The sequence below is a fragment of the Coregonus lavaretus genome (genome assembly GCF_964263955.1).
Source record: "Coregonus lavaretus genome assembly, chromosome: 3".
In the NCBI taxonomy this organism is placed as follows: domain Eukaryota; kingdom Metazoa; phylum Chordata; class Actinopteri; order Salmoniformes; family Salmonidae; genus Coregonus; species Coregonus lavaretus.
In genome coordinates this window covers 7,357,552-7,369,742 of record NC_139990.1, presented here as the reverse complement: position 1 = coordinate 7,369,742, position 12,191 = coordinate 7,357,552, and the positions used below count along the sequence as shown (strand labels likewise).

The 12,191-nt window shown below is 45.1% G+C and overlaps 1 protein-coding gene across 1 annotated transcript in view; it reads left to right on the top strand.

The window, feature by feature from the left end:
• LOC311122651 (insulin-like growth factor 2 mRNA-binding protein 3) overlaps positions 1-3,829 on the top strand; it is a 31,081-nt gene extending 27,252 nt beyond the window's left edge. The window contains exons 12-17 of the mRNA XM_084158087.1: positions 1,228-1,353; positions 1,461-1,499; positions 1,727-1,801; positions 2,220-2,351; positions 2,691-2,804; positions 3,542-3,829. Of these exons, the coding sequence (XP_084014213.1) occupies positions 1,228-1,353; positions 1,461-1,499; positions 1,727-1,801; positions 2,220-2,351; positions 2,691-2,804; positions 3,542-3,652 (597 nt within the window). The 3' untranslated portion in view covers positions 3,653-3,829. The remainder of the gene's footprint in view (positions 1-1,227; positions 1,354-1,460; positions 1,500-1,726; positions 1,802-2,219; positions 2,352-2,690; positions 2,805-3,541) is intronic.
• Positions 3,830-12,191: the final 8,362 nt, after the last annotated feature.

Here is a 12,191-nt window from a genome sequence, read left to right as displayed (position 1 = left end):
TGAATGTGACCAAGTGTTGGATGACTGAAGTGTAATGATTTGATGATGGTGTCCTCTAGATTAAAACATCCAGCAGTCCCATCAGCTCTGTCCCAAATGTCACCCTATTCCCTATATAGTGCACTACTTTTGACCAGAGCGGTATGGGTGCACTAAATGGATAATATTAATACCTCCAGGACCATGCCTCCCTGCCCCCTCATCTAAAAGATCTCACCCACTAACACCAGCCATGTGCAGTGAGCGGACGCAGTTTGCTACAGGTCATCTTTAATACAATAATCTGTTCTAATGTGTCTGTGGAAGCGCTGGGGTGTGACTGAGCAGGGCCAAGCATTCTCTGACCTCAGACTTCCATTTGAAAGGGATTATCTGAGTGGTGCATCCATATACTGTGTGGATTAGTTGGATGTGTACAGTTGCTGCAGAGAAACGGAGAACCCTCTGGGAATGCTGTGTTTACCTGAGCTAGGCGCTGGATGCTACAGATTTGCTTATCTTTCTAAAGTCGGGGTGGGTCTCTTATGCCCTGGGTGCATCCCAATATTCTCTCCTTTCTCCTGAAATGTACACTCGATCACTAATCCCCACAAATGTAAAAGCATTGGATTGGTATTGTTGTGGGCAGGAGGCAATTTTCATAGCAGTCTTTTTCTTTCTAATCCATAAAAGGAAGTGAACAAGTGCTCACTTGGGGAAAAAGGAGAGATAATTGGGACACACGCCACATTTGGAAGTTGAGGAGATTTGTTAAGTTGTATTCAACCTCTTCAATACTGTATGTTCAGTTCTTTCATGGTTATGCAGTGATATTATGCTTCTGTATGCTACTGAGGGGATAAATAAAGTTGAATTGGCCTAGATTTGACTGGTTAAATATGAGGTACAACTTTGTTAATAAAGCACTTAGGAAACTTCCAATCAGCTCTGCTTCCGGCCTCCCTGACTGTGTCCCAAATGGCACCTTATTCCCTGTATAGTGCACTACTTTTGACCAGGGCTTATAGGGCTATAGTCAAAAGTAGTGCACTGAATAGGTTGCCATTTAGGATGCAAGCTCTGTGAGGATCCTTCTTCCTGTGTCGCTGCATCAGTTGCTTGGTCGCGGTCATCTGGGCTGCTATCGCTGTTTGCCAGGCCTGGTTGTGGTCTCCTTACGGTCTGAATTGCTCTGTTGTGGTCTCACTGTGATCTCATTACGGTCGTGTGGCCTCTACTGTTCCACAGGGCCAGGGGCAGCCGGAGTCGGAGACGGTCCATCTGTTCATCCCGGCGCTAGCGGTTGGAGCCATCATTGGAAAACAGGGTCAACACATCAAGCAGCTGTCGCGCTTCGCCGGAGCCTCCATCAAGGTGAGGGATTTAACTGACAGGAGATGTTTGAGCTGCGTCTCAATAACTTAATGTAGCTTCTTGTCTTATTTGTTCTTTCACCAATTTCCACGCCTCCTCCATTTCAGATCAGTGCAGATGAAGTCAGTGTCGTAGATGCAAACCAGGTATATGTTTTTGCTTCCAACATTCAGATGAATTTTTTTTGTCTTGTTGCTTATATGCCCATCAATCCTCTCAGAAGTGCAAATGGGGTTAGGGTTCAGATTGGGATTGGGTGGCACCCCCTTCAGGCTGTTGTGATGCGTCCCTGATGGGTTAAAGGGAAGCAGTGGGCAGTAATTACAGCAAGTAAAGTGTGTGTGCAGATGTGTTAACACGTCATGTCCCTCAGTTAGCCCCTCCAGAAGGCATGGACAACAAGCAGAGGATGGTGATCATCGCTGGACCACCAGAGGCCCAGTTCAAGGTAGGAGCCCTCAGGACCTCGCTCTCCAGCCATGCTATGTCTGATCAATGCCCACCGCACCAGAGGAAAAGTGTTGTCCTTTTTCCCCAAAACATTGTAGTCTATACAATTAAACTACCTAGCTTGATGTCCAACGTCCCTGTCAAGTCAATTACATAAAATAAAGCAGATATTTACAGTTAGAGAAAGATGCTTCTGTAGCTTTTAAAAAAAAAAATATTTGGCAGACACTCTTATCCAGAGCGACTTAGTTAGTGAGTGCATACATTTTCATACTGGCCCCCCGTGGGAAACGAACCCACAACCCTGGCGTTGCAAGCGCCATGCTCTACCAACTGAGCTACATGCAGCTTCAATCAAGGGTTGTGAAATATCCTTTGACTCCAGTGTATGATGTGTGCCGTTTGCCCTGTTTCAGGCTCAGGGTCGTATCTTTGGGAAGCTAAAGGAGGAGAACTTCTTTGGGCCGAAGGAGGAGGTGAAACTAGAGGCTCACATCAAGGTGCCCTCCTTCGCTGCTGGACGTGTCATCGGCAAGGGAGGCAAAACGGTACGCAGAGGCCGGTCTCTGTCTGTGTGTGATCACTACAATTATTGTTGCAAAATGAATAAAAGTTCTGCTGCAGAATAATTGAAAACACCACTTATTACTTTGGCCATAATATAAATGGCTTTTATTAATTTGTTCTTAATTTCTCTCTCGCTCCCCGTCTCTCTCGCTCCCCGTGTCTCTCGCTTGCTCTCTCGTTCTCGCTCTTGCTCTGTTTCTCGCTCTTCTTGTCTGCCTCCCCCCTCTTCTTGTGTCTGCCTCCCCCCTCTTCTTGTGTCTGCCTCCCCCCTCTTCTTGTGTCTGCCTCCCCCCTCTTCTTGTGTCTGCCTCCCCCCTCAGGTGAATGAGTTGCAGAACTTGACCAGTGCTGAGGTGGTGGTCCCCAGAGACCAGACGCCTGACGAGAACGACCAGGTCATTGTCAAAATCACTGGACACTTCTATGCAAGCCAGGTATGTTACACTAATCAAAGTTTAAAGGGCAATTAAATTGCAACTCACTTTACAGTAAAACAACAACAAATGAAGTAGATCAAAAACAAGCATGAGGAAATAAAATAAAGGAGCGTAAAATAAATGAATGTATAACGTCTGAAATCAATTCACTACAGTACTAATACTGTTGCCCAATTCCAAATCTACCCCTATGGGAGGAGCTATGATTACAGGATGTTCCTCCACCCCTTTCACTGGGCAAGACGGGGTCTTCTATCTGACGGGGGGAGAGAATGAGTCCAAATTCATCCGTCAGCTCTGATTACTGAGCTAAAAGCCTGGTTCATGCTATGGGCACAGTATGAATGCAGCTGAGTGTAAGGTTGTGTGCTGTAGGGTAAAGGGAGTGTAGTTGAACCTTGGTAAAGTCAACAGATGTGGTTTGAGTAAAATGTATATAATGTCTGCTTCCTTATGTAAGGATTGTCCACCATACTGCTTCACATCTGTGTAGCATTAATCAATGGCTGCATCTGAAATGGCACCCTATTCCTTATATAGGGCACTACTTTTGGTCAGAAGTAGTGCCCTATATAAGGAATAGGGTGCCATTTTAGATGCAGCCATCATTAACCTTTCTGCTTGATGAATTCTTAATTCTACTAATCTTACAAGCAATGGATATGTGCATGTCATTGTCAGATGAAGTGTCCTGACCTCTGCCCTCTGCCCTTTGCCCTCTGACCCCTCCCCAGCTGGCCCAGAGGAAGATCCAGGAGATATTGTCCCAGGTGAGACGGCAACAGCAGCCCAAACCCTCACCCCGTGGGGAGGGACCCCCCCTCTCCCGCCCCTCCCGGAAGTAGACAGGGGTATCCCGTTGGGCCAGGGGGGCCAGTGACTGAACCACCCCGAAGACAGAGCAGAGCAGAGACCGGATGGGAAACACGGGCAGGGACAACGAGCTCATCTCAGGGGTTAAGGGTCATGGGTACCCTACTGTACACCCCCACTCTCGACGACCTCCTCGACCTTACACCCAACCCCCCTCGACGACCTCCTCGACCTTAGACCCCCCACCCCCCTCTTGACGAGCTCCTCGACCGACACTACCCCCACCCCCCTCTCGACGAGCTCCTCGGCCGACACTATCCCCACCCCCCTCTCGACGAGCTCCTCGACCGACACTACCCCCACCCCCCTCTCGACGAGCTCCTCGGCCGACACTACCCCCACCCCCCTCTCGACGAGCTCCTCGACCGACACTACCCCCACTCCCTTCTCGACGATCTCCTCGACCGACATTACCCCCACCCCCTTCTCAACGATATCCTCGACCGACACTACCCCCTCTCCCCCCGGCATCCTCAACCGACACTACCCCCCTCTCGACTATCTCTTCGACCGACACTACCCCCCCCCTCCCCCCGGCCGACACCACAGTGTGGATAAGACATTACACCCAGTCGCCACACCTCTCTGCATCTCTGTGAGAATGTACTTGAGGGTTCCAATGTTATCTCACACCCTCTCACCCCCTGCCCCCCCCTCACCCTCACCTCGGTCCTGATTGGTTTCTTATTTGTTTTAGTGTTGTTTTTTTTTGGTACACTAGAAAACACAAATAAATAATAATTAACCCCCTCCTGTCACTTCCCTGGTGTGGTAACACTCAACCACCTCACATGTTGATGACCGCTGTTAATTTTGACTTTAGTTTTACCTTTTTTATTTTACCTTGTTTTTTTTGCCCTGGATGAAGTGTTTATTTAGTTGGTTGAAGCTTTCTCTCCTGAGTTTTCTTTGGAAAGAAAAAGGCATTGCTCAGAGTCCTTGTAGGACTAAGAAGAAAGGTTAGGGGGAGGGGTTTAGATGGGGAGGGGCGGGGCTTGGGGTAATACTCTTGTTTGATTGGACAGGGGCCCCGGCGGTGGTCTAACAGGGTGCCCCTGTCCTGGTATTGATAGTGGCATTTTATACATTCGGATGCATTTTATAGATATATATATAAATAAATATATATATTTAGAGGCGAGGATAACACTGCCGGTAATACTTAAGGGACGTGTTGAATGGTGTTGGCCAGGAAAACCAATTTAATATGCATTGTACTGAACTACCTCAGGATCTCTAGTACCTCAAGAAGACGACGATGAGAAAAAGAAAATGATTATATATATGAAAAAAATGTTCCTTTTTTTATTTTGCTTTGTGGTATTTTGTATACTTTATAAAGCTAATAGTTATTGAACATTTTTATTTTTTTAAGAAAATTTAAAATTTGGTCAGCTGCCAACTGACCTTGCCTTCAACTCTAGCGCTCTCCAGAGGCGGCGACATGTACAATGTCTGTCTGTGTGTGACGACGGTGGCCCTGTACATAACGTTTCTGTACATAGAGCCCAGGGCAGAGTTGGCGCCCAACTGTTGGCTGCTGACGGGAGTATCGAGAGAAAATAAATCGCCTCAGTTTTCCTGAGGTATCCAGCATCTAATGAAAACTACAAACAACGACTATATTAGAGTAATGCTGAATAATGCCAACCGTACATACTGCAGCGATACCGTTTAGTTTTGGGATTCTGACATTCTTATTGTTGATGGAACGTTACATTTTTCACACGTAATGATTTTTCCTTTTGCCTTCCTGGAAGTGCAATGCACACAATGGAGGGGCCTGAACTCTGAGTGCTCTCTCTCTGTAGCCTCCATAGAAATGGACACGTTAGAGCAGCACTGTCTGTTCTCGGTTGTATTCGTGTTACCTGCTTAGGCCTTACCTGCTTTATTACATCATCCTAGTCTCAAATAGCACCCCATTTCCCCTATAGTGCTCCAAGGTGTAACTACATGGGGAGAATAGGGTGCCATTTGGAAGTCATCCCAGGTTTCTGACGGGCTAAAGTGTGGTCGACAGCCTGACTAGGGTTTTTTCATAGAGGGAGCTTGGCCATGTGTGGTGGACACAGTAGCCACCGAGTCGGTCTACGTTAGTGTCATTCACTGCATGGTGAAGGTAGGGGGGAGTCTCACTGATGGATGCTTTTTTTTTGCTATTGAAACTACGGTAACTAAAGGATGCGTTTGTTTAACCAGCAGCTGTAATCTTGATTTGAAGTGAGAGAAGTTTAAATTGTTATTCATTACAAAAAGCCAAGATGCACACAAAAAAAATACAAAATTAACTTTGATTGATTGGGATGAGTAAGAAAAGTAAAAAAATAAATCAAACTATGATGAAATACTATACCAACTTTTTCCTTTTTATTTCATGCAGAATGTAAATATGTTTTGATTGTGGTAAAAGTGCTAGAGTGTATCCATGCTTCCACAGTAGAACGCTGTCTACCTCAGCTGAGGGGGGTTTGTGGCGGCACGCGCCCTCACCCCGCCTAGCGCTCGCTGCGATACCTCAGTCCCCCCTGGAACACTTCTCTGCATGGGCGCGTGCGTGCTCACGCGGTCCAACATCGCGCTTACGTACACGAGGGGCACAAGTGAAGTTTGTTATTCCCCCTCCCTTCCTCCTGTTTTTTTAAATCTACCTCTTTAGACACATTTGAATTAGAGGCATACTTCTATTTGTTAGATTTAGGGTTATTCTCCCATTGTCCCCCCTTCCGCTTTCCCAGATATTAATGAAAGTAAATAAATCATGTACTCTTTAGAATTTCAACGAATAATCGAAAAGTTAACAAATATTTCCTTTGCCAGCATATCTTTTGTAGCTTAATTGATTGAAGATCCTCAACATGTTGCTTTTCTTTCTGCTTTTATTGTTGGTGGTGTGGCTTCCATGTATTGAACTTTCTTGCTTGGGTTTTTTGTGATAAAAGGTCATTCACCTGTTTTGAAGTTTTTTGGATTCAATGACTGGATGATAAGTAAAAAAAAAAATATATATATATATATATATATATATATATATGTTTTAAAAAAAAAAGGACCTGCCTTCTGTTTCTGGTTTATGAGACTAAAAATAAATACTAAGTCTTTCTTACATTTTGATGTCTTTACGGATGCTGCATTGGCCTGCTGATTTGATAACGATTTGTTTGGTTAGCATTTCTTGGATGTGTAATGTGGAAAATCATGTTTGTGTGGGAAAGAGGGACTGAGTTTGGGAAAAGTGGTCTGGTTTAAGCATGATACCCCTACCCCCCCCCTCCCTGCGACCATGCTTCTGCCCCTTCACCCCCCTCTCACAGCTCCACTTGTCAAATGCCTCTGAATAAATAAATAAACTGAAATTGGCTCCCATGTCTTTCACTAGTCTTCTTTTCCTCATGTTTTTTCAATCTACTGTAAGATGCCCTAAAATGTATTATGTTTGTGTAACTTAACTTTTGTTAAAGGGGAAGTTCAGGATTCTACAACTTGATGCTAGATAGTTCCTCACCTTGAAAGTACACTATATATACAAAGTATGTGGACACCCCTTAAAATTAATGGATTCGGCTATTGAGGCCACACCCTTTGCTGACAGGTATAGAATTGAGCACACAGCCATGTAATCTCCATTAACACAAATTGGGAGTAGATTGCCTTACTGAAGAGCTAAGACTTTCAATGTCGCACCACAAGTCAGTTTCTCAAATTTCTGCTCTGCTAGAGCTGACCCGGTCAACTGTAAGTGCGCTTATTGGGAAGAGGAAACCTCTAGGAACAACAACGGCTCAGCCGCGAAGTGGTAGGTCACAAACTCACAGAACGGGACCGCCGAGTGCTGAAAAATGGTATGTCCTCTGTTGCAACACTCACTATTGAGTTCCAAACTGCCTCTGGAAGCAACTTCAGCACAATAACTGTTCGTCAGGAGCTTCATGAAATGGGTTTCCATGGCCGAGCAACCGCACACAAGCCTAAGATCACAATGCGCAATGCCAAGCTAACACTCTCTCCTCTGCTCTTGTCCTTCTAGACCTGTCTGCTGCCTTTGATACTGTGAACCATCAGATCCTCCTCTTCACCCTCTCACGAGTTTGGCATCTCCGGCGCGGCTCACTCTTGGATTGCGTCCTACCTGACCGGTCGCTCCTACCAAGTGGCGTAGCGAGAATCTGTCTCCGCACCACGTGCTCTCACCACTGGTGTCCCCCAGGGCTCAGTTCTAGGCCCTCTCCTATTCTCGCTATACACCAAGTCACTTGGCTCTGTCATATCCTCTCCTATCATTGCTACGCAGACGACACACAACTAATCTTCTCCTTTCCCCCTTCTGATAACCAGGTGGCGAATCGCATCTCTGCATGTCTGGCAGACATATCAGTGTGGATAACGGATCACCACCTCAAGCTGAACCTCGGCAAGACGGAGCTGCTCTTCCTCCCGGGGAAGGACTGCCCGTTCCATGATCTTGCCATCACGGTTGACAACTCTGTTGTGTCCTCCTCCCAGAGTGCAAAGAGCCTTGGCGTGACCCTGGACAACACCCTGTCGTTCTCCGCTAACATCAAGGCGGTGACCCCATCCTGTAGGTTCATGCTCTACAACATTCGCAGAGTACGACCCTGCCTTACACAGGAAGCGGCACAGGTCCTAATCCAGGCACTTGTCATCTCCTGTCTGGATTACTGCAACTCGCTGTTGGCTGGGCTCCCTGCCTGTGCCATTAAAACCCCTACAACTCATCCAGAATGCCGCAGCCCGTCTGGTGTTCAACCTTCCCAAGTTCTCTCACGTCACCCCGCTCCTCCGCACACTCCACTGGCTTCCAGTTGAAGCTCGCATCTGCTACAAGACCATGGTGCTTGCCTACGGAGCTGTGAGGGGAACGGCACCCCCGTACCTTCAGGTTCTGATCAGTCCCTACACCCAAACGAGGGCAATGCGTTCATCCACCTCTGGCCTGCTGGCCCCCCTACCTCTGCAGAAGCACAGTTCCCGCTCAGCCCAGTCAAAACTGTTCGCTGCTCTGGCACCCCAATGGTGGAACAAGCTCCCTCACGACGCCAGGACAGTGGAGTCACTCACCACCTTCCGGAGACACTTGAATCCCCACCTCTTTAAGGAATACCTGGGATAGGATGAAGTAATCCTTCTACCCACCCCAAAGAAAGAAAATAAAAATATTGTAAAGTGGTTATCCCACTGGCTATAAGGTGAATGCACCAATTTGTAAGTCGCTCTGGATAAGAGCGTCTGCTAAATGATGGAAATGTATAAAGCTCGCCGCCATTGGACTCTGGAGCAGTGGAAACGCGTTCTCTAGAGTGATGAATCACACTTCACCATCTGTCAGTCCGACGGACAAATCTGGGTTTGGCAGATGCCAGGAGAATGCAGCATGACAATGCCCCAGTGAACAAAGCGAGGTCCATACAAAAAATGGTTTGTCGAGATCGGTGTGGAAAAACTTGACTTGCCTGCACAGAGCCCTGACCTCAACCCCATCGAACACCTTTGGGATGAATTGGAACGCCGACTGCGAGCCAGGCCTAATTGCACAACATCAGTGCCCGACCTCACTAATGCTTTTGTGGCTGAATGGATCAATTCCAACTCCATATTACAGTTTTTTTACAATGACTTTGGCACTAATTTCAGAACCTTGATGTCATTTTTCAAAACTCTAGACACAAAACGGTCATCACTTGTAACAGGCTGTCCAATGTTCAAAACATTGCATTATGCATTCATATCTTTAAAGAAATCTTGCACTATCATTGGTTAAAAAAAACAAATGTATTGTGAAATACCAATGAAACGTTCATTTAAATCACCCACACACAAGCAACCGATAGTTTCACTGTCATTGTAAATACAATCATTAAATATTGTAGTACAAAATAGGTGATACATGTTTCATTATGGTACTACATGTAAATGCATCCCTGTAAAAGTACTGCAGTAGTAGAGAGAATACTACAGACACAGTGGAATCATTGAACAAAATCTGAAATAAATTGATGAAAAACAGTACTGTAAAACATCAAATGCAGTGTTCCTCATCTTACTTGTACTGTAAAAAGCAAAACATAGGAGTGATTACTGTACTACATTTTCATCAACTCTGTCTTGTGGATTTGGCCACAGGTTCTCATCTACATCACAATGGATGTTTTCATTAGCCAAACATCTTGGAAAAAACCTTTGGGCATGGCGAATCCAGGCCTGACACTGGTCTGCCTTGATGTCAATGCATGCGTCATCCATGGCCTGGAGAAGAGTGACTTGTTCATGAGGGCGCCTATCATAAACCTTCCATCTCCATGTGGAGAAAAATTCCTCAATCGGATTAAGGAAAGGAGAGTATGGGGGAAAATACAGGGTGGTAAATTGTGCATGGGCCTGAAACCATGCTTGCACCATATGAGCAAGGTGGAACCTGACATTATCCCACACAATGACATAAGTCACGCCATCAGCTCTACAGACCTGATCGAGCTCATCAAAGAAGGTTACAAGGAGAGCTGCATTATATGATCCAATACGAGGTCTGCATCCCACCACACCATCTTCTGATATAGCCGCACACATGGTAATGTTGGCCCCACGTTGTCCAGGTACTTGGATGGTTGCCCGCTGGCCAATGAAATTCTAACCTCTCCTCCTTGTCTTGGCCAGGTTAAAGCCTGCCTCATCCAAATATATGAATTTGTGATGGTTGTCATCAGCATCCAGCTCCATCACCCTCTAAAAATACATTTTGGAAAGATATTTACTGATTACTGTACAATGTAGAATTATTAGGGAATTTCATTACAACAGCCATCTTGAAAGTGAACATACCTGAACATACTCAGTCCTCATTTGCTTCACTCTGTCTGCATTTCTTTCAAAAGGCACACGGTATAGTTGTTTTAAAGACACCTGGTGCCTTTTCAGCATGCATGCAATAGTCGGCAAACTTATGGATTCCACATTGTTAAACATGTCTTCATTGTCCAAGATATGCTGGCCAAATCGACCACAGCCTGCTCTTGTTGGTCAGTCAGAATTTTGCCTCTGCCTCCCCTATTTGTCCTAGTCTCAATTCTACAAGGAATATTACAGTAAGAAGACACTTGGTCACATCACCTACTCTGTGATAAACATTGGTATGCAGTCATTTGACAATTGAGAGTAGCATAATGTTTAGTGCATGCTGACGACTTATCGGTTCTCATTGCGGAAAGTTCTGATTATTGAGACTACGGTTGACCTTCTGAGGTTTGGTTGTATCATTGTAGCCGCCTCAGTCATTGTCATGCCATGATTTATGACATGGTCTACAACTATTTCTCGGATTTCATTGGCCGCTGTCTTGGTCCGTGGCCTTGTCCTCTACCACGTTCCCCCACACCTCTCAAACGAGGCCCACGACCACCTCTCAGAAGGGGTGCTTGTCCCCTGCCATTCCTTTGACCAACACGTCTTCCTCCCACCACTGCTTGACCTCTATTGTGACCTGGATCACCTGCCGGCTACATGTTACAGTACGTATCGCTATGTTGTTGCAAGTGGATCCCAATCAATTCTTTATATACTCGTTCCACAATGTGAACTCAATCATCAGTAACGAGTTGGCAGAATTTGATAAGCAATTACAAGGGCCTGCATCCATACAGTGCAGTACTGTCAATACTGTAAATAGTCTGAAAAGGTGGTACATGGGACCATAGAAACGGTGTCTGATAAAGAATGATGATGAAATATTACATCCATAGATAATGTAGTCTAATTGGTTCATGCTCCACGCTAATTGGTGATAATGAATCTCGTTGTCTTGAAACTTTCATGATCTAAACATGGAATATTGTTTGTCTGTTTCCATACAACTATGCATTAAGAGTAATGCAACAGTTACTTATCATTTTGAGCAGTTGTATCAATTGATAGTTGGATAATTGTAATGAAGGGAATAGACACTCATCTGAAATGTAATGTGTGAATTGCCTTTTGAAATAGTAGTACTTTGATGTTAATTTGTGTCATATTGAACAGGTGATTTTTGTTAAATGAACAAATGATCTTAGTTTTATGTGTATTGTATCCAAGCAATTGAAAAAAGTGCTAGTTTTGAAAAATTTGCATTTTAATCATTGGTTGTGAGTTTTGTGTCTAGAGTTTTGAAAAATGACGTCAAGGTTCTGAAATTAATGCCAAAGTGATTGTAAAAAACTGTAATGCCCATGATTTTGGAATGAGATGTTCGACGAGCAGGTGTCCACATACTTGTGGTCATGTAGTGTATCTATGGACCAAGAGAAACTGGAATCTATGGTTCGGTTTTCTCTAAACGGCCACTACAATCTTAAGCTAACTTTAGCCACCATGAAATTGTGTTCGGTGGTCAGCAGCAGTGTAGTAGTTTTGTATGTCAAACTGTAAATTATATTTAATCAGGTTACTTGTTTCATCACTTGTGACTCCGTCCCCATGAGACACATGCAGATTGGTAGGCTACAGACATTACCAGTATAT